The sequence below is a fragment of the Magnolia sinica genome, chromosome 3 (genome assembly GCF_029962835.1).
Source record: "Magnolia sinica isolate HGM2019 chromosome 3, MsV1, whole genome shotgun sequence".
NCBI classification, from domain to species: domain Eukaryota; kingdom Viridiplantae; phylum Streptophyta; class Magnoliopsida; order Magnoliales; family Magnoliaceae; genus Magnolia; species Magnolia sinica.
In genome coordinates, this window is record NC_080575.1 from 126,127,219 (window position 1) to 126,153,017 (window position 25,799).

A 25,799-nucleotide genomic window follows, 5' to 3' on the forward strand; every position below is an offset into this window, starting at 1 on the left:
GTGACGTTGCTTCATTAGCCAAACTCGCTGGTAATCCGCGTCCATATCCGGCTTGATCAAAACCTATTGTGGCCTACAATGGGTTTTTAATGGTCAATCACCATGTTTCCTATTGTATGGCCCACCTGAATTTGGATATGTTTTATTTTTTTTGATCATACCTTAGAATGATCTCTAAAAGCAGATGGACGGCGTAGATATAGATACATACATCAAGGTGAGTCCCACGGCAAGGGCCGCACCTAGTCCGCTCCTCCTGATGACATGGGCAATTCCGTCTTTTGGTTGGAGATGTCGGGTTGCTTTCGATATTGCGTAGGGGAATGCATGGTGGCCACGATGTAGGTGAAGTTTCCACCGTACACGCAGCATTTATCGCTGATCCGAACTTTCCAACCTACGTAGATGGATCATAGGTAGAAAACTATAATGACTGTGTGATCATGACAAGTCGATTGAAGGACTTCTAATGGGCTGTGAAACAAAAAAAGTAGTACATGCGGCAAATTTGATAGGTAGTGGTCCATTAATCAGAAGTCACTATTCTCTAGTCGATTTAATTTTGATTAAAATATCCAATCTAAAGTTTTTCCTACTATTTTATCGGTTCGGATTCTAGATAAATGCCACGTGTACGGTGGAAAACTCACTTGTATCATACCCACAACGCATGCGTCATTGCTCCATCAAAACACGTGTGAGGTCTGAGTAGGCTCCACTTCCGTGCCAGGAAGAAAGATATTTTCCCAAAGGAGTGATCATCCCATACTCTCCCTGACCACGGATATAAAATGCTCGCATACCAGTTCTACACAAGGGAAGCATGCATTTTAATCCAAAACATCAAAACCGTCACTGACTTGGGCGGACAGATAATCCCAACTGCTTGTTTCGTGGCCTCAAACAGATGGCTGAAAATATTTCATTAGTTCAAATTTTACAAATATAAATGTATGTATCAATTTTTAATTATATATAAATCATAAAAAAATAATTCCCATCATTTGGACGGTTTTGATTTATAGAATTCACTGCCATGTGTGCATAGAGTGTATCGATGTGTATGATTTTCCATACTCCAGCAGAGTATTTATGTACCATAATCCTGTTATCAGAGGAGTACTTCCTCTTTCTTTCTTTCAATCCACACCCAAAACCAAAGACGGCTCACGATTTTTCTTCCCAAAATACCCTCTCCCCTTGGTTTTTTTTTTTTTTTTACTCCCAACACCTTCTCTTCTCTACCAATTCCACCTTCCCTCTGCGCAGAAAAGCAGAGCAATTCCAGACTGGTGATTGCAAAACCATAGAAGACCCACTATTTTTCTTCCAAAAATACCCCCACCATTTTCGTTTTATCACCTCTATGGCCTCCACTCCATCGCTTTTCTGATAATCTTCCTTTGTTTTTTTTTTTTTTTGTTTTTTTTTTCCTTTTTTAAATCTGAAAAAAAGAGAAGAATAGAGCCATGTCTGCTGCTGTGAGATCGAAATCCTTCAAAGACGCAGCGGCGAGAACGCTCTCTCAGTCCAGATACTCTGTTTCAAATCACATGCATGTGGGTAGAATCTCCAATATCCACAACAAATACACCAGAAAGTGGGATGATTTTTGGACCAAAATGCCCTTCTGCCTCAGCCCATTCAAGTTGGTTTCTCTTCAGGGGGATTTCCTAGATAGGCGGGGGAGGTTATCGGGAATTGGGAGGGGGGGCGATAGGCTGTCAAGCCGGGTGAGGTCGTATGGGGACCCTCCAGAGATATGGCAGCAGCAACCCAGCGACGGAATCACGGTGCAGTCGCCACCGGGCCCACCTTACCCGCCAAACCTGAAATTGATTCGTGGGGGCGGGGGAGGGAGTTCGGGTTCTGGAGGTGGGTTCAGCTCAAAAGATGGGTTTTGTTGGGGCGGGTCAAATTTGGGAAGCGAATTCCCAACTCCGAAGGAGATATGCAAAGGGCTTGATAAGTTTGTCATCGGGCAGGAGCGGGCTAAGAAGGTAAATTCGGGGCAGCTTAGGGCGAGAAGCTGCTTAGTTGCTGTATCCGGTGGTTCTGGAAGTAATGGCCCCTGCTGCCAGCATCTCAGCATAGCAGGTGGGGGCCCTTGCATTTCAAGACTGGGCATTTCCATAATTTTCACATACACATGCCCCCTGTGCTGAAGACTGCTCCTGCTGGAGACAGCTGAATTGATGAGCTGTTGCTGGTGGGGGGATACTCCTAGAACAGCAGGAAAGGGGAATGAAGCAGCTTCTCCACCCAAATGGACTATTATAGTTGTAACTGCTTGTATCATCATCATCATCGTAACCTTGTAATTGCTTTCTTGTTCATATCTTAATTGAATTCAAGTACTTTTTTTTTTCTTTTTTTCTTTTTAATCTTGTTTGTAAATTGCATGGTTTTACTTGATATTTTGCTGTGGAAAGTGTCATATTTGGAAATTCAATATGTTTTCTGTAGAAATGGTGATAAGGCTTGATAGTCTGTAGCGTCAGAAACGTGCTAGATTTTTAATTAAGGTTGTGCTTGGTTGCACCAATATCATTTTGGTGCAACCAAACACAGCCTAAAATAATAGGAAAGAAAGAGCAACATAACTGATTTAATACTGTTACTTATATTATTTTACTAAAACCATTAAAAAGATAACAAATTTTTTTTTTTTTTTAAATCTAGATTGCGAAGCTCCAATCCTAAGGTGGGTGAAGGCAACGGATTGTGTGGCATTCTCATTGGTCGGGCAAGTTTTTGGCGCGATCCTTCTATAAGTTGGTCAGGAGTCATAGTTGGAGTGTTTTGAGTTGTAGTTATTACCTTTGGCATTATGGTGCTCCTTCAAAGGTAGCCACTTTTGTGTGGTTGGTTGGTAGAAAGAAGGTACTCACTGTTGACAATCTCATTAAAAGAGCTGTGATCATTCCCAACATTTTCCTCATGTGTATGTTTGATGCCGAATCAGTTGATCATCTCTACCGGTTTTCTATGAATTTGTGAGCTAGCTTCTTCTCTCTTTTCCATATGCCTTGGGTGGTGCCAGGTTCTACAGAGGCTTTCATTGTGGCATGGCATGGAGGAGAGTTGGTAAGGAAGGGAAGACGGCTTGGAGGATCGTACTGATGGCAGTTCTGTAGGCCATTTGGGGAGAGCTGAACTCTCGGTACTTTGAAAACAGGAGCAATTCTGTGGCTAGGGTCGTTAGAAAAGCTATGGTCTCGGTAGCTGTTTGGATTTCCGGCCATTAGGTGCTGATGGTTGTTTTGTCTTGCCCTCGTTTGGGTTGTAATTTCCCGTCTTAGTTTTGCTAAGTCGGTTTCTCTTAATAAAATTTTGTTAATTCTCAAAAAAAAAAAAAAAAAAAAAAATTGAAAATTGAAAATTGTAACAAATTATTGAAAACATTAGTACTTTGAAAACAGGAGCGATTCTGTGGCTAGGTTCGTTAGAAAAGCTGTGGTCTCAGTAGCTGTTTGGATTTCCGGCCATTAGGTGCTGATGGTTGTTTTGTCTTGCCCTCGTTTGGGTTGTAATTTCCTGTCTTAGTTTTGCTAAGTCGGTTTCTCTTAATAAAATTTTGTTAATTCTCACAAAAAAAATTTTAAAAAAAAATTAAAAAATAAAAATAAAAAAATAAAATAAAATTGAAAAATGTAACAAATTATTGAAAACATTAATTGATTTTAATGTTTTAGTAAAAATTAAGTTGTAATGTAAGCTACATAGCGTGTAGTGTAGGCTGTGTAGCATATGCAAATAAACATGTAGCATAGGCTACACAACTTAAGCTATTTTCATGAGCTACGTAGCATTATGTAGCATAAGCTACACACAACTTAAGTTATTTTCATGAGCTACGTAGTGTTACGTAGCATAAGCTACACACTAGATAATGAAGCTATTGAGAATACTACTCATTAGATGTGATTTGGAGTATGGAATGAGCTGCTGCCTGCTGCCCCTCCACAATGTGCATATCTAACAGAGTCTGGATGATTCTGACCAAGTCTGAATGAGTGTACATATTTTGGTCCCTTGCCCATGCACCTAATGAGAACTTTTGAAACATGGATTCTTGTTTATATGTTCTTGTTTGGGTAGCAAGTGGAATTCTCATATTCATCTCATAATAATCACCTAGTTTTTTATTCCAAGAATCCAAATTATGGAAAAGTATAATGATTGCTTGGTGGAATCCATATCCATCCTTTTCTTTGCTATCGAAACAACACAAATTGTCACATTAGAGGAAAACCCTTTTCTTTTTCCACAGTTTGGTGTGGAATCCATGGTTTCCAAACATGGCTTAGTGATCTATGAGCATCAGTTGATTTACATGGCTTACGGTTTCAGTTCGTATTTTTTGCAATATAGCTTAGATGTACCAACTTATTTATATGTTCTTCCTTAAGCTTCTTCGTTTTCCCATGAAAATAATATAACATTATTTCCTGCACCCAGGTTCTCTCCGTGGCAGTGTACAATCATTACAAGCGGATCTATCACGATTCTTTGCCAAAATGGTTAGCTTCAAAACTCCAATTCCAATTTTTCCTTTCTTTGTTTTACAAACCACATGCAGATTTATCACCTAGGCCCCTTTGTCTTTGTGTTGGAAGTTTTTTTTTTTTTTAATTGCCAACTATGTTTACATCAGCACTATGATTTGGTTTATGATTTGTCACTGATGTTGATTGGCGCAATCTGGAATGTTAGGTCTGCAGGAGATTCAGGTACTGGTGAAGCAGATACAAACGACATCAATGAAGTGGAGCTTGAAAAAAGCAATGTTCTTTTAATGGGCCCAACAGGCTCAGGTATCCACTTTCGCTGTCTTATTTTGCATTTTATTGGACTTGATTGATAATTGCAGTGTTTATTTTAATACTCTTTATGTACCAACATTACCAATGGCGTCGCACTATAGATGTCAACATGCATCATAAGTGTATGTATTTTCATGTTTATACATGACATGTATGATATGCAACTATCATCATGCCTTGTCCCAATTAATTGCAGTTGGCTACATGAATCCTGTTCCGCCATTCCACTCTATCAAGGGCCATGACTTCAGTTAGACCATAGTTCAAGTTTTTTCCTTACTACTTCCACACATGTTTTGTTGGGCCTTCCCCTTGCCCTTCTAGAGCCGTCAACTTGTACCAACTCACACGTTCTAACCGATGCGACCCTTGGGCCTCTGTTGCACATTATCAAACCATCTAAGCCAGCTTTCCTCATCTTATTGCCTGTACTACTCCTAAGCTCCCTCAAATGCATTCATTTCTAATTCTATCCTTGCTTGTCTTGCCACTCATCCATCTTAACATCCTCATTTCAGCTACGCTCATCCTATGAACGCATTGTTCCTTAACTGCCCAACATTTTGTCCCATTAAATATGGGCTGGTCTTATAGGTATCCAATAAAATTTCCCTTTCAATTTGAGTGGTACAGATGATCACATAAAACTCTAGAGGCACATCTTTGTTCTTCCACCCCGCATGAATTCTATGGGCAACATCCTTCTCAATCTCTCCACTCTAATAAATCATCGACCCAAGATATTGAAAGTGGTCATTTTGGGAAAAGGTACATGCCTCATGATTAAACTCCACTTGTACTTTTTCTAATAAATTATGAGTGTATTTTTCTTCCTTGGTTTGGCCATCATAGTCGTTTTTCATCTTAGAGTTCTTCTTTGGCTTTTGCTTCTAATAAAGTTCATCATCTTTCCAAAAAAAAAATTTAAAGCAATTTTAACTTATTCCTCGTTTCCACGTAAAATTGCACTCCACGTTCTCTATTTTAGTCTGACTAATTTTAATTCCTTTAGATTCTAAAGCGCCCCTCCATAACTCTAGCATTGTGTTATGCCCTTTCTCATCCTGTCAATAAAAACTATGTTATCTACAAACAAGATACACTATGGGATCTCTTCTTGCAAATGCCTCATTAACTCGTCCATAATCGATGCGAAAAGGTGCGCTCAATGTTGATCCCTGCTACAAGCCTACAATAATTGAGAACTCACTTTTCTTTCCATTAGTGGTCCTCGCATTCTTTTACTACTGCTTAATCATGTCAATTATATCCTCTTCAAACTCCTTTCGTTCCCAACACCCACTAGATTAACTTTTTAAGGACCCTATTATAAGCTTTCTCGAAGTCAATAAATAACACGTGGAGATCCTTCCTCCACTCATTATATTTCTCCATCAATTGTCTACGTAGGAAAATAGCTTCAGTGGTAGATGTTGACATGCTTTAGCATTTGGTCAATCACTCTTTTTCCAAAATTTTGTAGTATGGCTCGTAAGTTTAATCCCACAATAGTTAGTGCAGCTCGTAGGAACCATTGAATTTTCCCTCCATTCATCTGGCATTTTCTTCAATCTCATAAAATTTTTGAACAACTTCGTCAACCAAAATAACCTAGTATCTCCCATGCGCTTCCAAACTTTGACTTGTATATGATGAGCATCTATTTTGGTCTGATGGTCTTTCCTTATTTTCATCTTTCTCGAAGCTTCTTTCACTTTAAATATCCTAATCTACGAAAGTATCTAATAGACTCCTACATCATTTGGGTTTATGGTTCTTCCTATGATTCTATTCCTATGCTCTTAGAGTGGTTGCATTAACAAGTTTTGAAAATAGCAAAATAGCTTCTCCATCTTTCATGGATCTCATTGTCCTTGACAAGTACCCTCTAGTCATTGCTCTTTGTCGCAGTTGTGCCCTAGTAAATCAATGTGGATATTATTCATTGGTGATATGGATGTGACATTGATGATCGTATTCGTTGATCATGATGACCATGGTCCTAGATGGACATGTTACAATGCCATAGTTAATGTATGGGAGTGCCTTAAATCATATATGAACATGGATATGAAGGAGAGGAATTCTTCTGGTTGTCCTTGCGAACTTGAGATTGGACACAATGGTGACTGACCAAGGGAGAGTTGTGGGTCATAGATCTCAATATCCATTGTTCCATGACGGCCTAGGTAGTTGTAGGACATGCCTGTGGTTACTCTTACTATTATATGGACATCCTATGTGAGTGGATTGATGACGAATCAGGATGGAAGGTCTCCACCATCAAGCTCTACAATGAGTAGGTGCCTTTGCCCTCCCCCACAGGAGTGTGAGTGTGCCATGGGAATAGGCTCCAGGTGTTGGATTTGTTGGGCACTTGCATTGATGGATCAAGTTCAAGTCTCTATATTGTGAGGGCCATTATGCCTGGATTATGATTGACTTGAGGATGTACTAGATCTGATTTATTCTTATACCGAGGACGTGAGGATTTCAAGGTCTCAACTACAAGTGTTTTGGCTTACTTTATGAGGTCATCAAGTGGCCAATAAAAGTGGGTATAGCTAGGCGTATGCATCAAGGTCTGATTGAGGCTCACATGGACCCTGGTTTCTTAAGAACTATCTTATAGTTTAGATCTTGGGATCAAACATTCATCAAGTGGTTTTTCCGTTAGGCTTGGCCCTCAAAATGTTTTAAAAAGTTTTATAAATGTTTTCAATTGTTAACTTTTGTTTTGACTATTAGGAAAGTTTTGATTGCACTTAATGATGCTTTGATTATTTAAATCTAAGGGTCTACCACTTGGTTTGTATGGGTATTGGATCAATACTGGATTTAATGCAGGGGCATTTTCACACTGGGCTTGAGTGGGGTTGCTTGTGGGATGCGGGGGCGCACTCAGGGTGGGCGGCCCGTGTGAGGCGATACCCATGTGATTTGGGGCCCACGAGGGGGGTTCGGCCAAAGTCTTAACCCATGAGATTCACATTGGGCTCGATAATATCACCGATATTATCGGTGTCACCGGAGTTGCGACACCGAAACTCACTTTCTTCATTTCTCTTACTAATATCGGTGAATATTCGGTGATTTTATCAATTTTTAATGTAAAATACAGTTGTTGACCAAAAATCACAGCCCTGTCAAGAGATAACTGTAGCCGACAACTCCTTGACGATAAAAGGGACGATAATATAGGGAGCTGCGTAAATACCAAAAAAAATCGAGAAAAAAAGGGAAAAAAGAAACTTTTGGAAGTATGTACCTGTAGAATAGGATCGTTGATCGGAATTAATGGGGCGAAAAATATGCGAAATCTTGAGAAATTTGGAGAGATTTTTCGAGTTTTTAGGGTTCCCTTCCGGAACCTCTTCTATCGGCGGCTTTTGCTCGAGTTTTTTCAGGGTTTCGGGTTTTGAAACCCTTTTACAGAATCAGATTGCGTATGAGTTACTCGGTACGCTTTTATCGTGCTGAGTAAACTCAGTTGGGCCTACTGTGAATGTATGTGGGTTATCCACACCGTCCATACATTTTTCTAGCTCATTTCAGTGGTTGAGCCAAAAATTGAAGAATTCCCAAAACTCAAGTGGACCACACCACAGGAAACAGTGGGAATAATGACTTCCACCGTTGAAACCTCATTAGGGCCCATAGTGATGTTTATTTATTATCCAACCTGTTCATAAGATCACACAGACATGGATGAAGGGAAAACACAAATAAAAGATTGATCCAAATGTTCTGTGGCCCCAAGAAATTTTGGACGGTAGAATTTCAATTCACACTGTTTCCAGTGGTGAGGTCCACTTGAGATTTGGATGTACTTAGTTTTTGGTTTAGAGCCCTAAAATTATATGTTAAAAAGGATGGACGGAGTGGATAAAATATTTAAATCATGGTGGGCCCCACAGACTTTACTCAGTACGCTTAGCGTGCTAAGTTACTCGGTACGCAATCCGCGTCCCCTTCTATTGCGTCCTACCCCGCTCGCTCAGACGGTAATCCGTCCGAGCAGGGCTCTGTGGGGCCCACCATGATGTAAGTATTTTATCCACACCGTTAATTGCTTTTCTTAGATTATTTTAAGATCTTACTATGAAAATGAAGTAGGTCCACAACTCCAGTGGACCACACCAAAGGAAGATACAGAGATAATGACACCCACCGTTGAAACCTTCCTAAGGGCCACCGTGATGCTTTTTTACCATCCAACCTATTCATAAGGTCATGTAGACGTTGATGAAGTGAAAAAACAAATATCAGCTTAATCCAAAACTTCTCCAGCTCCAAGAAGTTTTTAATGGTGGACGTTCAATCCCCAGTTTGTGGTCCACTTAAGCCCTATACTTGCCTCAGTTTTTGGCTCATATGTTAAAATGATCTGAGAAAAATGATGAACGGCGTGATAAAACACTTACATCACGGTGGGCCCCGCAGATCCCTGCTTGGACGGTAATACGTCCGGGCGGGGGTAGGCTGCAATCCGCGTCCCTTTGGAGTGAAAGCAGCAGGCGTGCTGACCTCGGTGGCTTGGATGTCACCAAGTTCCGTGGACCCCACCATGATGAATGTGTTATATCCACACGGTCCATCCATTTGGCGAGATCAATTTAGGTCATGAACCCAAAAATTAGACAGATCCAAATCTTGGGTGGACCACACCATAGAAAGCAGTGGGGACAATGATTCCTATCGTTGAAAACTTCCTAGGGCCCACAATGATCTTTATTTGTCATCCAAGCTGTCCATAAGATTGCATAGTCATCGATGAAGGTAAAAAACAAAAATTACATTGATCCAAAACTTCTATGGCCCCTAAGAAATTTTCAACGATAGACGTTCAAATTCACACTATTTATTGCGGTGTGGTCCACTTAATCATTGGATATGCTTCATCTTTGGAATCAAGCCCTATAATTATACGGTAAAGTGGATGGACGGAGTGGATAAAAGTATATAAATCAGTGGACCCCATAGAGTTGACTCAGTCCACATAAAGTATTACATGAACTCATTTTAATTACAATTGGAGTGATTTTGATTATAGTGGGCCCCATAAAGTATTATATAAACTCATTTTGATTACAATTGGAGCGATTTCTTATGGCAACGCATGCTTTTTGAGCCCTATTAAATGAAAACTTATTATTTAATGCATTGTTTTGTAATTTTTTTTATTCCTAAATATGCAAATATGTGTATTTAGGCATGCCCTGAAGTTTTACTAAAAAATTCCATCAATTTCTCCATTTTTCGCCATTTTTCTTCGCATTTCCAGTTATCGGCGATATTATCGGCGATAACGATATTATATCTTTAGCTCGTGTGATTTGGGGCCCACGAGGGGGGTTCGGCCAAAGTCTTAACCCATGAGATGTGGGGCCTGGGCTATGAGATAAAGGGATTGATTCGCCATGCTTTAATAGTTCGAGCTTTTAGTGCAAGTGGTTAATTCTCCTGCATCAAATGAGTATCAGAGCGGGAGGTCTCGTGTTCGAGACTCCTCACCGGAGGTGATTAATGCAGGGGCATTTTCACACCGGGCTCGAGTGGGGTTGCCTGTGGGATGCGGGGGCACACTCGGGGTGGGCGGTCCATGTGAGGCGGTACCCACGTGATTTGTGGCCCACGAGGGGGGTTAGGCCGAGGTCCTAACCCATGACATGTGGGGCCTGGGTATGAGATAAAGGGATTGATTCGCCATGCTTTAATAGTTCGAGCTTTTAGAGCAAGTGGTTAATTGTCCTGCATCAGGATTGCCATGACAATGAAGGGTTGGATCAGATAATGGGTACATCGTTGAAGTGGGATCAGAAATTTCCAATGTAGTGAGGCATATGGACCACTATAGGGTGGCAGAGTACCATACTCGTGTCTTTCCATGAAACCTTATCTCCTTATATATAGATCTTATCCTAGACGACAACAATGAGTAAACCTCGGATGCCCCCCACCCCCCGGGACATCACTTGGGAGGAGGAGCTTCTCTCCTTCTTCATTTCCACACGTGGGGTCCATATCATACAACTTTAGACTCCTATTCATTTCACTCTTACTTTAAACATTCATAACCATTAACCCATGATACGCAGTCCTTACATGTTGATTGTTTTATCTTCCTAAGTAGAAAGAAATCTACTTCTCTTGTATCTGATCCACTTTTAAAAGTTATTAAATGTTCATCTCTCTTTGAAAGTATGTGTTTGCAACTATATACATGCAAATTCAGTTCCATGCATCCTTACATGTAACATTTTTGGGAAAAAAGGAATGCTAATTGCAATGAGTTCTCTTCCCCTATGGGGACACATGGCACTTATAGGGAGGGCCATGCCATACATGGACCATCATCCAAAAGTCATGCTAGTTGGACAATCCTAAGCTCTCGATCTCAGGAAAGAAATGACTACCGTTCATTTCCAAGTTCTATTCTGATCAAGTGATTGGGATGTTTCATTCAGCCTGATTTTGGGCCATGGCCTATATATGATATGACCTTCCAGTGAGTGGTCTGGAGCTTGTACTCATCTTCCACATCTTCCCTTGGGAAATCATGTGCAACTTAGCATTGCTTTTGTGGCCTGTGGGAATCATGATTAAAAAGTCATGTGCTTGGGCAGATATTTTTATCTGATTCTTCTTGTGCATTATATCACCTCCACAAAATGTACTTCCACACAATAACATGCCTCAGTAGTCATTTGCTGATGGTGAAAATTATGCTTGTTGCAATTATTTAATACTTGTGTCATTATGGCCGCTGGTTTCACTTATGCACTTGTAACATTACTTCAAGGACAGGGAAGACATTACTAGCAAAAACTTTAGCGCGGTTTGTCAATGTACCATTTGTTATTGCAGACGCAACAACACTGACTCAGGCAAGTTCAGTTCTATTTGTATTGGCATTATAATGTATACTGTTTTGGTAAGGCACACACCCCTTGTCCTCATGGAGAGATCCAAGCCTCTCCTCTTGTGGGCCGCACTGTATTGATGCCTCACCCCAAAAATCAGGCTAGTCAATTGAACAGGGCAGACAGCATATGTGCATCTCATTTGGACCGTTGGAAAACTTTTAGAAGCTGACCATTGTTTTCCTTCATGTTAGAACATCTAATCAGTGGACTTGTGTGGTTTTTGGGCTAGAGCATCATGGTGGGCCTGCCCAGCTTGGATCCGGCACATGTGGCACAGGTTCCCACATGCAAAGCTCCTAATCAGAGGCTGAAATCCTTTCATTGCTTCATCAACATGAGTTTATCTAGACCCATGCAAAGGAATTTTAGTTTTCAAAGGATGCAACCTAGCTCACTATACTTTTTAGTTCCAACTTATTGACTGTGGACTACATTTCACCACCAGAAGTTTCTCTCTGTGGAAACATCTCTTCTCAGGGTGAAAAGTTTCATGTTATTATACCAAAAAGGCTACATTACATGAGTTGCAAATTTATTGTAAAGGTTTCCTGCTGTCCTCTTTCTTTTTTTTTTTTGAGAGGCAACAACAAATTTTTTTAAGAGAGCGTGGAGATAGCGCACCAACTACAAGCCAAGCAGAAACCAAAAAGTAGAAAAGCAAAGAACAATCTTTCAGCCCCTGTATACATGTTGCCCATTCAACTAAAAACAACAAAACCCTACTATAAACCATTTCCTTTGTGCCAATCTCGTTTCTAAAACATCTTCCATTCCTCTCACCCCAAATAGCCTACAACCCAGCGCCAGTCTCCATAGAGCCCTTGACTGCTTCCGCAAAACAACCCCATGCCATGCCAAAAGAAGGTCACCCACTGAAATTGTCTTGGCTAGTTTATCTTCTTGAATTACCACGGCCTTGTGTTAGGTTTGCTCTGTGAGTTCTGTTCTTAGTAAAAAAATTATACACCTGTTTTTCCTTTGTTGTAATTTTAGTATGTAATTATGCAAAACAACCCTTGTAACTTTTGCATGATGTTGCTGTTATTTGCTCATAACATCAACATATCGTTTGGTTACAATGACTAAAAAATAAAATTTTCTGTGCAGGCAGGATATGTAGGGGAAGATGTGGAATCTATATTATACAAGCTACTTATGGTATTTGTCAAGCATATCCTGTCAAGACATTGTGGTTTTCATGAACAACATGTTGTTTTATTTACCTTAATTTCTTGATATGCCTTTACCACTAAATTGCTCACATTTCATGCTACCTTGCCGGTTTTTTTTTGAGCTTCTGATTTTTCATTCGTCTAGTCTTGGTTGAGGGCTGCCTTGACTGCCTTCAGATTTGAGTGGAGGAAGCAGTATTTTTCTCAACACAGGAGGATGTAGATATTGATTCTGAAAGTACATCTAACCTGAGAAATCACCTCTTCCGTACTCTGTAACCGCTCTTGAAGCATGGCTATGGGTTCAAGTACTGGAGTACCTCAAGAAAATATATTGTTGCTATATAATTGTCTTACTGAATGCACACACACTTATAAATAATGGATATGCATACATTCTTGTGTACACTTGCGCACATGTGTATTTTAATCACAGTTTGTTTATACATATTAGCTCGTATATTATCAGCATGGAACCAAAAAAAAAAAAAAAAAAAAACAACAACAACAATAAAATAAAAATAAAAATTACTGGCTCTCTCACAGAATGAGCGTTCTTGTTTAAATAATCAAAAATCAAGAGGGTAGGAATTAAGCTTAGCAAAGCATCCAAGCATTATTTATGAAGCTAACCAAAAAAAAGAGCATCCAAGCATTATTTATGAACTTTACCAATGCGGATTGTGTAGGCAAGCATTCAGAAGTTACCCTGAATCGACTTTTGGTTATAGATGTCGATTGGATGAGTTTACTTTGAATTAAGAAGCATTTGGAGTGATTCGGCAATGAAATATGATTGGGCATATTATTGTTTTTCCACTTTCTGTACCTCAATTATTCTGGTGGAAAAAATATTGGTAGGAAAAGCAACCACCACACCATGACCACACTTGAAATTGACAAAAGCACGACTCTTAAGATAGTGTTGACTGTGTAACTTTGCTTTCTCAAATTAAAGAATACAGAGTAATCAAATTCTAAAATATTGACAAATTCGATACTAAGACGCACAAGAGTACCTAGAAGTCTTTCACTAGTACCTAGCATAAACATGCGCTGCCAAGATCGGTCAGCAGACCATTTTTATCAGCTTCCTACCAAGTGCATTTTTTGGTCTTAGAGTTCTGCAGCATGAGCACCATGTTATGGAATTTCTGTTGGCATGTGACATTCTTTCAGAAATCTTGCACTTATCTTGGTCTTTTGCTCCTCAGGTTGCCGACTTCAATGTGGCTGCTGCCCAGCAGGGAATTGTATACATTGATGAAGTTGATAAAATTACTAAAAAGGTCCTCGTAGTAACATCTTCAATGTTCAAGCACTGTGGTTCTACCTTATGATACTTCTACACCCTTTTCTTTTATATGCAGGCTGAGAGCCTCAACATCAGTCGAGATGTATCTGGGGAGGGTGTTCAACAGGCATTGCTAAAAATGCTAGAAGGAACAGTGAGTGCATAAATGCGAATTTTATTATATCTCATACTGTGGCATGTCTGCATGCCACACTACCAACATGTTTCCCTGGCATTGATGCTGTTAATCTTTCAATAGCATGGAAAATGTCGATCCAGAATATATTTCCACTTCACTTTCTTGACTCGCTTTTTTGAAATTCGATCCAACTTTATCTAGGTCGTCAACGTCCCAGAGAAGGGAGCTCGTAAGCATCCTCGAGGTGACAATATTCAGGTATTTCTGCACCAATGTTATGAAATAAGTGTGAATAATCGTGTGCTGCACTGGATATGGTAGCTCTACCACCAGGTTTATGTTGTCTTTGACCTATGTAATTAGCTTCTCGTTGTTAGCAATGCATTTGGTATTTTGCAGATTGACACGAAGGATATTCTCTTCATATGTGGCGGTGCTTTTATTGACTTAGAAAAGACAATCTCAGAAAGGTATATGGTTAAAATGAGAAAACCAACTAATGTGCTTGTGCTAATTGCCTTGCGTTGGTGGTTCATTTATGGAAATTTAACCTGTTTTTGTCCATGCCCAGGCGTCAAGATTCTTCTATAGGGTTTGGAGCCCCGGTACGTGCAAACATGAGGGCTGGTGGTCTAACAAATGCTGCTGTGACATCATCTCTACTAGAATCAGTGAGTTCAAAGCAGTTGCTACTGGACTACTTGTTGAGGAGACATTGTCTGGTGCACCAGTCCATACAGATGGGTCCCATGGTTTGGTGATTCAGATGGGTTGATTTCGTGGGAATCACTGTGGATGGTAGATGTCTCAAAAAATCCTAAATTTGTTGATCCTAATTCTTAACCCTCAAACCATTGTCCTTCAAAGGGGTGGTTAAGAAAATTTAAATGGCTGACATACAATCTGGAGGATTTTTAGGTAATTTGCACTCAACTCTGGGGCATGTCAGATTTTCATTCTGGATCATTCATAAATGGGTCCCGCATTTGTGGAATGTGCACATCAAGACTATATAACCCATTGAAAGGCTCTACTTTCATGATGGAGTTTGAAGTCTATTTCAGATTCTTTTTTATAAGAAATTATTGCATTTTGTAGGTTGAAAGTGGTGATCTTATTGCATATGGTTTGATACCAGAATTTATTGGACGGTTTCCAATACTCGTTAGTTTGTCAGCTCTAAACGAGGACCAACTTGTTCAGGTAGTTATCTTTGGCATGAGCTCTGCGCTCTGTTTGTTTACGTGGATCTCTGTGCATTTGTAGTCATCTTGTCACTATTATCATCTTTCCTGAGTTTAACTAATGGGTCATACACTTTAGAGAGAGAGAAGAAGAAGAAGAAAAAACTTCTTATGAATAATGGTTTGTGTACTGGCTGCAGGATGTTGACAGTGTCCTGAGCTGCCCAAGTGCACATATTTGGGACCATGGTTTGGTCATCCTGACTGGATGATTCTAACCACGAAGTCTTCGAACTTTTATTATATGAAAGATGGCTAAGATTTGGTTTAAAAAAGAGAGGATGCTATTAACCATCTATCTGTAGATCCCCAACTGAAGGGTTAGTATCTCCAAATGTGGGTGATTTTTAGGGACAGCTCCCATCCATTGTGGGGGCCATCAAATCAGTGGTTTGGTCCACTGAACCGTAGGCGCTTCCTGCTTCAAGACACGCCATGTTCTAGGGCTCAGGAACCAAGAATTCCTTATGTTCATATGATGTTTTCTATAGGTTCTGACAGTACGACAAATTGTGGTCATGATGTTTTGCTTTTGTAGGTTCTCACAGAACCCAAAAATGCTTTAGGAAAACAGTACAAAAAGCTGTTCCAAATGAACAATGTAAGTTTCAGTTCTCAAGATACTCTACACCATTTCTTTTGTATCAAATATTCAAAGGACCACAGATCTATGGATTTTTTATTGCTTTGGATGGATCAGCAAAGCCTGAAAGTGTTTTGATTTGTATCAGTTTTAACTGTGTCCCAGGTCAAACTGCATTTCACAGAAAATGCTTTGAGGCTAATTGCAAGAAAAGCAATGGCCAAAAACACCGGGGCCCGTGGCTTACGATCCTTATTGGAGAATATCTTAATGGAAGCAATGTACGAGGTGCGTAAATCTCTTTTGGTTTGTGGATCCACGTAAATCAATGAAATGGGAGATGTCTGTGTGTCCACTTATAAGAAGTGCTGTGTATCATATTCATAACAAAATTAGAATCAAATTTCATATGCAGTCATATACCATAGATCTGCAATATTAGTCATATGCTTGCCCTCTCCTCCCATGGAATATATGTGCAGAAATCTAGACCATCCAAATTGTTGATGTAATAGTGTATGTATCTCAGCATAAAATCATGCTGAGAACATTATATTTACCATCAATTTGATTATTAGGATTGCTTGATCAATGTGATTTTAGAGAGAGGCTTTGTAAATAATGTGCCCACAACTTTGGGTGGTGTGGCATGAGTGGCAGTGAACTATCATGGAAATCTAGCCCTCTTTTGGTGGAGGGGGGGTGTGAATGAGTTGGAGACAAGTTCAGCTTTAACCACCTAAATGCCCTTTTTTCCCCTTAAAATCCCTTCTCATGGCCCCTTTCATAATACATAATAGTATAATCATCTACATAAACTAATTGCCAGTAATTTTCGCCCATGGCAACTGTCGTTACATATTGTAGAGATGTAATATATAATGGCATGTGAGCAGTGTTTGGCAAAGATGTATAGGTGGGTTCCCTACTATTCCTTGCAGCCAACTACTTAAGCGTGCATCCTTACCTTTTTTGTTCCAACGGCGGTGCATATTTGTGCCTTGGTGCTGGCTTATGGTGTCTCTGTTTATTACCTGATATGAGGGAATTCCATGGGTGTGTGTGCCTCATGCTCGGTAGTTGTAGACACCCACCTGAAACAAGAGTGAACCACTCTTCGAGCTTCAGCTTGACTTCAATAAAACCGTCTCTTATTGATCTAAAAGTCATTAAAAATCCAAACGGGTCAAAGAAGGAGCATCTCGGCACATCCTAGAAACAACCAATGGACCTGATCTGCCAACACCAAGTCCAATAAAGATCCGGTCATAACTGTGCATCCAAATGCCCGAACCCTAGGAACTCTTCATACGTAGCAAATGATGTGCGAAAAAGGATAAAATGAACTCTCTTTACCCAAGGACCACTCTCCTTGCTACTTAATCTTCCTCAGAAAGCACAATGTTAAGGTTTGAAAAATCATATTTCCAAGTTATGCCAATATCAAGATTAGTACAGTCGTTCTTATATATAAAGTGGCCGTGATATTATAGAAAGCAAGTTTTGAGGCTGAATGATCTCTGATCAAGCTTATTTATAGCTCATTAGAAAGGTAGTCAAATGATCTTTCCAACTAAATTAAGTTTCCTCTAATCCGAGTTATGTGCATTGTTGAGTGGTCGAAATCGTAATAACTTTTGTTGCACTTTTGGCAAATCAAATAGGGTCCGATTGAAGTGATATCAATTCTGTTAAAAGGCTTATTAGACGACCTTTTCAACGAGCCTAATATCACTAAAAAGGGACATTCAGTCAAATTGCAAACAACTGATTTCATACACTAAATGGTCGTACTTTTAGCAGGTCAGATGGGGTTCGATCAGGGTGATTATAGTCTTGTTAGGAAGCTTAACTGATTATCTTTCCAATGAGACTAAGATCACAAAAAATGGATGGGCAACGAATAAGACATGGACTTCTGAATTGTTTGCAGAAAAAGATATATATATATATATATATATATATATATAATATTTTAATAATAGGAAAGGATACCTACATTGTCTCTTTTATATATTATTTTGATACCATAATTATTTCCTTTTATAATATTTTAACTTAAATGTTATTTTAATATATATAAGCAATTTTATTTTATATATACATTATTTTAATATATATATATATAAGATAATATATATTATTATAATATTAAAGTAATGATTACCTTTACCACATCACCGCCCATAGTTATTCAGATAATATTATAACCAACACCAGATCTTGTGCCATCGCTAGTATAATGATATTTTAATATTAAATTCTCTCCAGTAGCGTGAGATGGGTATTATTTTAATATTAAAGTTTTCTATATATACCTATAGCCTCAAGCCAAAGAGAAAAGGGGGGACGAAGGGTGAGAGAGAGCAAAGAGCCAAGGAACGAACAGAGAGCAGAGGGTAAAAGGGAGAGTCAGTGTGGGTGAAAATATAGAATAGAGTCCGAGCTGATGGAGTTTTCGTAGAGGTTCTGTTTGGGGTGCCCTCAATATTTTTTATATGCAGACATGCTGCCTGACATAGGAGACAAAATAGCCCACTAAAGAAGTCACTAAAGTCGAGAGTTTTTCTATCTCGATTCTAGTTGCACCCCATTTCACACATTTCTTGCATTCCATTTCACACATTTCAAGTGCATCCACTGCATTCCCATTTCCTTTTGTCTTATTCCTCATTATTCTCCCATTCCCATCTTTTACTTTATTTGCATGCCTAGGGTCTTAAACCCTGTGAAGCAAGGTTAGTTTGCTCCTTGTTTTATTTTTTGCCATTTTCTCTTTATTTGCGTACTCGATGTCACTTGGCTTTGCAAAGTAAAGTTAATTTGCACTTCATTTTATTTTTTGGACATTTTTACTTTATTTGCCTACTCGGGGCTACTTGGCTCTGCAACGCATGTCTAGATAGTTTTCTTTTTTAGTTATGTCTGTCTGGCCCTTATGGGTTATGCAAAGCACTGCGAAATATAGAAATGTTAAAATTCTGTTGGATCCTCCAAAAAACTGCAAAATATCATAAAAGTAGAGACCATACATTGCATAGGCAGAAAATGGCTCCTAACCCTTTTCTTTTCCATAACTGAGGTCCTTATCCATAATCTACGGTGCAGACCAACACGGGAGTCACTCGAGTCAAGGATTCTTCGAATTTCTCACTCTAGGTGATTCTACGGGTCGTAGCCAACCGTAGATTCTGAAGCCTTGTTCTGGCTAGTGGTGACTCCAAGTCGAACTCATTTTTACCTCTTGAGTCAACCCCACGATCAATCAAATCAAAGCCAAAACTGACAGACAGAAAAAGCCAAGAAAGTGTAAGCATTCATTCCGACGTGCTACGCGGGAGGGCGTTCACAGTAGTATGTTTAGCAACTTGGCCCAATGACCCTCTGCTTGCTTGCCCTCTAAGGTGTGTGCACATCAGGATTGGGCTGGCAGTAGGTACTGTATGTAACTGCATTGTCACGTGAGTGTTGTCAGGGTGAGCTTATGCCTTGGCTAGTTCCAAAGCCTGTATAAAAGAGGGTAGTTAGTGTCTGGTGGTCAGCTGATCATAAAACTTTTGCCAATCTACCATTTGTGATGTGACCGAGTCAGAGTCAGGATGGATCCTGGACGTGGATGCTTGATCATAACCATTCGTGACAATGGCCATTGTTTTTCTTATCCCATTGATTATTGGGTGACTTTTCATACCTGTCTGCTCCAAGTCAGCCCAATATGCTAGACAGGACTGGATTATATGCAGTTTATAAAATGGGTCATAATCTAATGCAAATGAGTTGTGTGGGCTCCACCCTGATGTGTTGAAACCTCCACTCCAACCATCATGCAAGCCATCCATCATTTGGCCACGGACCCAAAATTCTTCCTGATCCGTGACTCCCCGAGAGTGCCATTGGGGAAGTTTCATGTTCATGTTTATTTGTTCACTAAATAATATCACATACATTATGTCCAAGCTGGTAGACTTACGAATATCTGTTTCTGTTTTTTTTTTTTTTTAAGATTCCAGACACAAGAACAGGAAATGATAGAATCGATGCAGTAGTGGTTGATGAAGAGGCTGTTGGATCCATTGGAGGACAGAGTTGCGGAGCTAAAATTCTTTGTGGCGACGGTGCATTAGAACGCTACCTCTCACAGCATAATTTGAAGGATCCAGTGGTATGTAAACCATCTTAAAATGTGCCTCTAATTTGTGTAGTATCACGGATAACTATACTATAGACCATTTTTTTGCATCCGAAAAAAAAAATGGGGAGGGGGGGTGTCTAGTACCATGTCTATCACATATAAGAGGAGAGCAGGACTCTCACGATGGGCTCTTGATGGGACTCACCAAGAACCATTGTGGGAGCCCAAAGATCATGCACTCCACTCATCATGTGGCCTGCAGGTGGCATGTTGAATGTGGGCCCACCTGCTGGCCTGGATGTCGCACTCAATTGCATGGTGGCTCATGAGTGCCATTGTGCATGCATATGCCAGATCCAGGCTGTTCGTCAGGCAGCCTTGGTGGTGAGCATTCTCTAGACCAAACATCAGGCTGGGCCACTGACAAGGTTGGCCACATGCGTGAAAACAAAGAGAGCAGTCTGTTGTTAGAAGGATGACCTATTGTCCACCTACTGAGTAGAGTAAGGCCTGAGTTCTAGGCTATGCATTTTCACCACAGGGCTTGCCTGATGAACAGACGAATGGACCAGATCTTGCACATGCATTCCATGTTGGAATGTGTTGCTGCTAGCATTTGTTGTATATCAATTGCTTTATAATAATTTTTTAAAAATTGCTTAAAAAATGGAAAGTAACATGTGCTTTTAAGACCTGTATGTGTGGTGCTACTGTTTGAGATCCATATATAAGATAAGCTTTTGTGCAGCAGATGACCCCAGAAGGGTCTGAGGGAGAAGCTGAGGTGGAGTCGGAGCTTGCTTCTAGAGTCGCCATCATGTAACATTTCGGGCGGAACCATTTGAGATCTCTGCCCTGTAAATCCATATAAATTATCTGTATCTTCGCTATATAGTCATTGCAAGTGCCTGCTAGTTGATCCAATTGTAAACTTCCACCCCCGTATCTAAATGAATTGATAATTTAGGAAATGAATTTTACTATTAATATATATGCCATAGGTTCAATTGTTAGATTGCATGCTTTTGAGGTGCGTTTGTTGCATTTCAGATGCAAGGCTTGATATTGTGATGGGGCAGAAAAGCTAATTTTGATGGCACCGGCAAATTAAATGGCTGTGGACCCATTGGCATGTTGATTGTGGACCATTAATTGCTTTTCCTTGTGACCATTCGTTAGTTGTCCACCAATCACAAGGGCCAATTATGCCTTTTAGCTCATTTCAAAAATAAATAAATAAATTTATGCCTTTTAGCCCCTCCTGAGCTTTTGTTCTAGTAGCCGTTCTGTAATGGCTTACTTTTTAATCTTAGGCTGCTTTTCTATTCAAGACATTTTGAGATTTGTTTTGGCAACTTTTTAATCTTGCGAAACAATTCAGCTGATCCCCTAATGGTGTTGTTCACTCGCGTTTAAATATCAAACTCTATGGCCATGGTGCTTCTGTTTTATCACCATGAGCCTCATCCAAATTAATTGGCAGTGACTCCATGAATCCTGTTCTACCATAAGGACCCAGACCAATTAGACCATAGGTCAGCCTTGATTGGACTGTGCTGAAGGAAGTTATGGCATGAGTTTGACTTGGACCAGAAATGAGAGCAAAGAACTGCTGCACATTGGTTGATTATAATCAACCTCTGATTAATCACTTTGCTTAATAGCAAGTCTCTGTTTGGGTAGGGGATCCTGCATAATTGTGGTTCTAACAGTTATTCTTTTAGTGTTGCTTAATTATTAGCCAATGTTTATGGTGTGCTTTTAATATCCGGTGGCTCAGAGCATGGCTAATCCACGGTGGGGGCACAAGTATAACCATTTGCCTCACATTGGGCTGTAAGGAGGAGGGGGGGGGGGGGGCAAGTTGCTTCTTACCAACTCTGCATCATATCATGCCTAATTTGTGGGTCGAAGAAGCAATTTCTCACATTTGTAGACCCTGCTATTGACTGCTGAAATGCAGTGCCCAGGAATCATGTATCATCCTATCAAATTTTTTTCCAACTGGATCCAAGCAATTTCTCTCACATAAGCAATTCGAATCTCAATGATTACATCAGTTCACCGTTCTTTGAGAAAGGGGTTTTCATCTCTATGCATTACCTAAATTCACAAATCAAACATAATTCGTTGCTCAATAAATAGAAAAGCAAAACAAAATTATTAAACCTTGCTCAAATTCCAATTCCAGTCGGACAATTTAAAAAAAATAAAGCAAAGCCTCATTTGATGGATGGATGGATAATCGCATCTCCAACACCAAATTAGCATAAAACTCATTACTTAGATAATTGTGATCTCAGGAAAAAAAAAAAATCTACCAATCAGGAATTAACAGCACTCAGCAGCTTCTGATACAATCAACTTTCTAGGAAGAACGTTTAAAAATCCACATTACTCCAACAATTTCGTCCTTTTCTTTTCGATACAAGGAACAAAACCACCCTCCCTTTGAATCCATCAGCATGATAAAGTACCTTGACAATTTCTTCCTTTTCTTTTCAATACAGCTTGGATCAAAAGCACCCTCCCTATTGAATCCATCAGCACTAGAAAAGCAAGCTAAAGTACTCATGAGTAATGCAAGCCCATGAAACTCCCAAGAAAATTACTGCCGTCTCGTGCATTTTGCATCGAAGATGAGGATCAGCTCACAGTTGCTGCCAGTTGTTTCATTGTGGAATTTCTTCTTTTGAAGCATTGAAAGAGAATGCCAAATTGTGCCTTTGTTCCACTGCTTCAAGGAATGACAGGCTGCCAGGATTTTCTTCCTGCAGAACAAGATTCACAGGAGTTTCGGCAGGGTAACTGTCAAGAATAAACTTAATTTGATTGCCACTGATCTCCTTCCTATCTAAAAGAACCTGCAGTAGAGGTGAGACCCATATAAGGAACTGTCAGTAGAATTACTCATACCATGTGTCCATCAATGTTGTCAAAATCGTTATCGTATCGCAAATCAGAAGTTGAATCATATCCAATCGCAAATCAGATCGAAAATTGTAAGATTTTTTTTATGATTTTCTTAAAAATATAAATAAATCAGAAAAAATAAAAATAAAATAATTCATCCTTCGCTATCAATATCCACCAAGTAATACTGTGTCATAATAGTGTTAATAGGATTCTTATATTTCCTTGTTTTCCTTGAAAAACATATAAGGATGCTTTAATAATTTATGTTCTTGTTAACTTTATTGAATGTAGAATCATGTTGGAAAAGTGTCATTTGATTCTGTAGAGCATCAAAAAAGATATTTTGATTTCTAACCATCATTCCACAATACATACAAGTTAAAATGATAGTAATCATTCATAAAAATATTTCAGATAAGTCATACATCAAATTTGGTGTTTTGACCAGTTAAGAAAGAAATCATAAATTTTTTTATTTTTTATTTTTAAAAAAAGCTCTACGATTTAAAGTTGAAAAGAATATATATCATTTAATCTCTTATAGATATCAAAATAAATTAATTTACCTTTTCTAAACTATTTTTTAAAAGGTTTTTTTCTAAATTATTCTAAATGCCCCCGCCAATTTAAAAACATAAAATGAAAGCCAAGTGAAGCTTAAAAGAAGGATTTGAATCCTAAATCATAGGATTCATATAAAAAGTGGGATTCAAAGGTGGGATTCCGATTGTTTTGCTTAAGATTCGACTTAAATCATAAATCATATGATTTTGAAGACATTGCCAATATCATTTCAGACATGAATTGATTGGCATACCACCTCCATATCAAGTTGTGCATATCTATTAGAATATTCCATTCTTTTATTTTTAATCCATATCAAAATGACTGGTGAAACAGGATTTGTAGATCTGACACGAAATAGCTGGGGATGAATGATGATGGTTTTTTTTTTAAATGATTTCAAGACTATTCTCTGGTAAATATACAAAAACAAAAAAAAAACAAAAAAACAAAAACAAAAAAAGAGGAAAAAGACCATTTGTGAATGTTAAGTATGGTAATGGTGTAATGAGTACTGTTTTCCACAGTTTGTATTCCTGATTGACACCAATACATGATGATCACCTTCACATTCTTTATTCTTGGTTTCATTCTCTGTTTCCTCTTCATTTTCTCACATGTCACTGTGGTGGGATGGCTGATTTTTTTTTCCTCTTCATTCGGCTAAAAATATCCATTGGAACTTGGAACCTCCTCCGAGGTTCCGAATGTGCAGTTAAAGACAGGATGGAAAGACCGATTTAGGTGCAACAAAAGAACTAATGTTTCTTCATGGGGAAAATAAAAGAATGCATTGTCAAGAGGATGCTTACATACCCTCGCAGTTTTTACCAGAGCAGCATGATGCCGCCTCAGCAAAGAAACTGTTCTTCCATACATGTCACTTATCAGCTCCTCAGTTCTTTGAGCAACCAGATCATCCAAATTGAAGTTAATAGGGGGCTCGATAAGGTCATAGTCATCATAAAGTGACCCTTCAAAGTCCAGCCGAGGACCCACAAAGCTGACATTTTTTCTCCAAGGGGGCGGCTCTCCATGTATGGTCATTGGATTCTCCAAGTTCCATCTGGAGGGCAGGAAAGAAACTGCTAACTATCTAAAACCTCTAATGTAGGAAAATTGGAAGGACAGTGAAAGAAAGCCTACATGGTTAAAATTTTACGAGCAAGCCAAGATGCATCAGCCAGGTAATTCACTGATGCTCTTGATGTGTCTCTTCCATAAATAACCTCTTCAGCTGCCCGCCCTCCTAACAACACCTTAACAAATCAACCAGCTTAGGTGAACATATGATACATCTGATGATTTAGAAAATGAAGACAAGAATCTCATATGAAGCCAGATCAACAGAGGAAAGAAAGAAAGAAAAAGGAAAAACCAGTACTCTCTCACAGTTGTACCTGAAGCCGATGCAACAATTGGGGCCGCCGCTCAAACATGTATGACTCATCATCAAGACGGTGAAACACAATTTGAGAGAATGTCTGCAAGCATCAATTAACAAAAAAATAAATAATAATAATAAAATAAATAAAAAATCAGCACCATGTAAATTGTCCGAAAAGTGATCATATTGGTTACATAAATCAACGAGCATTTGATGTGAGTGACGATATAAGAGAGGATGAACTCAGGGAAACAAAATTGGACCTGGCCACGGGGGTTGATTGAAATGCGTTCACAGAATTCAACTTCCGCGTTCTCATAGCGCCTTAGCAGATGGGATGTCATTGCTGTTCCTACTTCAGTAGCAGCTCTTCGGCATTGCCCTTGATGACCCAATTCGATTCCCACACGTTTCGGGCCAACAGTGAGCCGATCAACAGCATCATCCACATCAGACTGAAGAATTGAATCGTGCCCATTTCTAACTGCCACCAGGGCAGCTTCTTGCAGCAGCTGTGCCAACTTTGCTCCCGACCATCCTGATAACAAGTTAATTTCAGATCTCATGCTCAGCAAAAGCAGGAGCAATTTTATTGATGTGTAGAAGACTGGGAACC

The 25,799-nt window shown here is 39.4% G+C and overlaps 2 protein-coding genes and 1 long non-coding RNA gene across 5 annotated transcripts in view; 2 read left to right on the forward strand and 1 right to left on the reverse strand.

Annotated features, from left to right (window-relative positions):
- The first annotated feature begins 1,147 nt into the window (after positions 1-1,147).
- LOC131241197 (CLP protease regulatory subunit CLPX1, mitochondrial-like) lies at positions 1,148-21,329 on the forward strand. Of its 2 annotated transcripts, none has more exons than XM_058239922.1 (15): positions 1,148-2,000; positions 4,462-4,523; positions 4,717-4,817; positions 11,634-11,717; positions 12,864-12,910; positions 14,139-14,213; positions 14,295-14,372; positions 14,559-14,615; positions 14,757-14,827; positions 14,929-15,028; positions 15,456-15,560; positions 16,140-16,202; positions 16,350-16,472; positions 20,188-20,346; positions 21,065-21,329. In XM_058239922.1, exons 1-15 carry the CDS (start codon positions 1,470-1,472, stop codon positions 21,137-21,139), a joined length of 1,731 nt encoding a protein of 576 aa, XP_058095905.1. In that variant the 5' UTR covers positions 1,148-1,469; the 3' UTR covers positions 21,140-21,329. The 2 variants fall into 2 exon arrangements, with proteins under 2 accessions (XP_058095905.1, XP_058095906.1); XM_058239923.1 differs by having other exon boundaries at positions 21,068-21,329.
- LOC131241198 (uncharacterized) lies at positions 2,106-3,599 on the forward strand. The gene is made up of 2 exons (XR_009168972.1): positions 2,106-2,883; positions 3,044-3,599. It is a non-coding gene; the product is annotated as an uncharacterized LOC131241198 (long non-coding RNA).
- Positions 21,330-22,458: 1,129 nt separating the features above from the next.
- LOC131241199 (probable inactive ATP-dependent zinc metalloprotease FTSHI 1, chloroplastic) overlaps positions 22,459-25,799 on the reverse strand; it is a 29,544-nt gene continuing 26,203 nt past the window's right edge. The window contains exons 11-15 of one of the 2 annotated variants that reach the window (XM_058239925.1): positions 25,447-25,721; positions 25,197-25,280; positions 24,943-25,055; positions 24,613-24,862; positions 22,459-23,180 (exon numbers count right to left, since the gene is read on the reverse strand). In XM_058239925.1, the coding sequence (XP_058095908.1) occupies positions 22,989-23,180; positions 24,613-24,862; positions 24,943-25,055; positions 25,197-25,280; positions 25,447-25,721 (914 nt within the window). In that variant the 3' untranslated portion in view covers positions 22,459-22,988. The remainder of the gene's footprint in view (positions 23,181-24,612; positions 24,863-24,942; positions 25,056-25,196; positions 25,281-25,446; positions 25,722-25,799) is intronic. The other variant, XM_058239926.1, reaches the window with a different exon arrangement.

What these genes read in the sequence shown, in the direction of transcription:
- LOC131241197 (XM_058239922.1), top strand. Translation starts at nt 1,470, where the DNA reads ATGTCTGCTGCTGTGAGATCGAAATCCTTCAAAGACGCAGCGGCGAGA. An exon ending in TTGATAAAATTACTAAAAAG is followed by an intron (nt 14,214 to 14,294) that starts GTCCTCGTAGTA and finishes TTTTATATGCAG; the next exon opens with GCTGAGAGCCTCAACATCAG. An exon ending in CTCGAGGTGACAATATTCAG is followed by an intron (nt 14,616 to 14,756) that starts GTATTTCTGCAC and finishes GGTATTTTGCAG; the next exon opens with ATTGACACGAAGGATATTCT.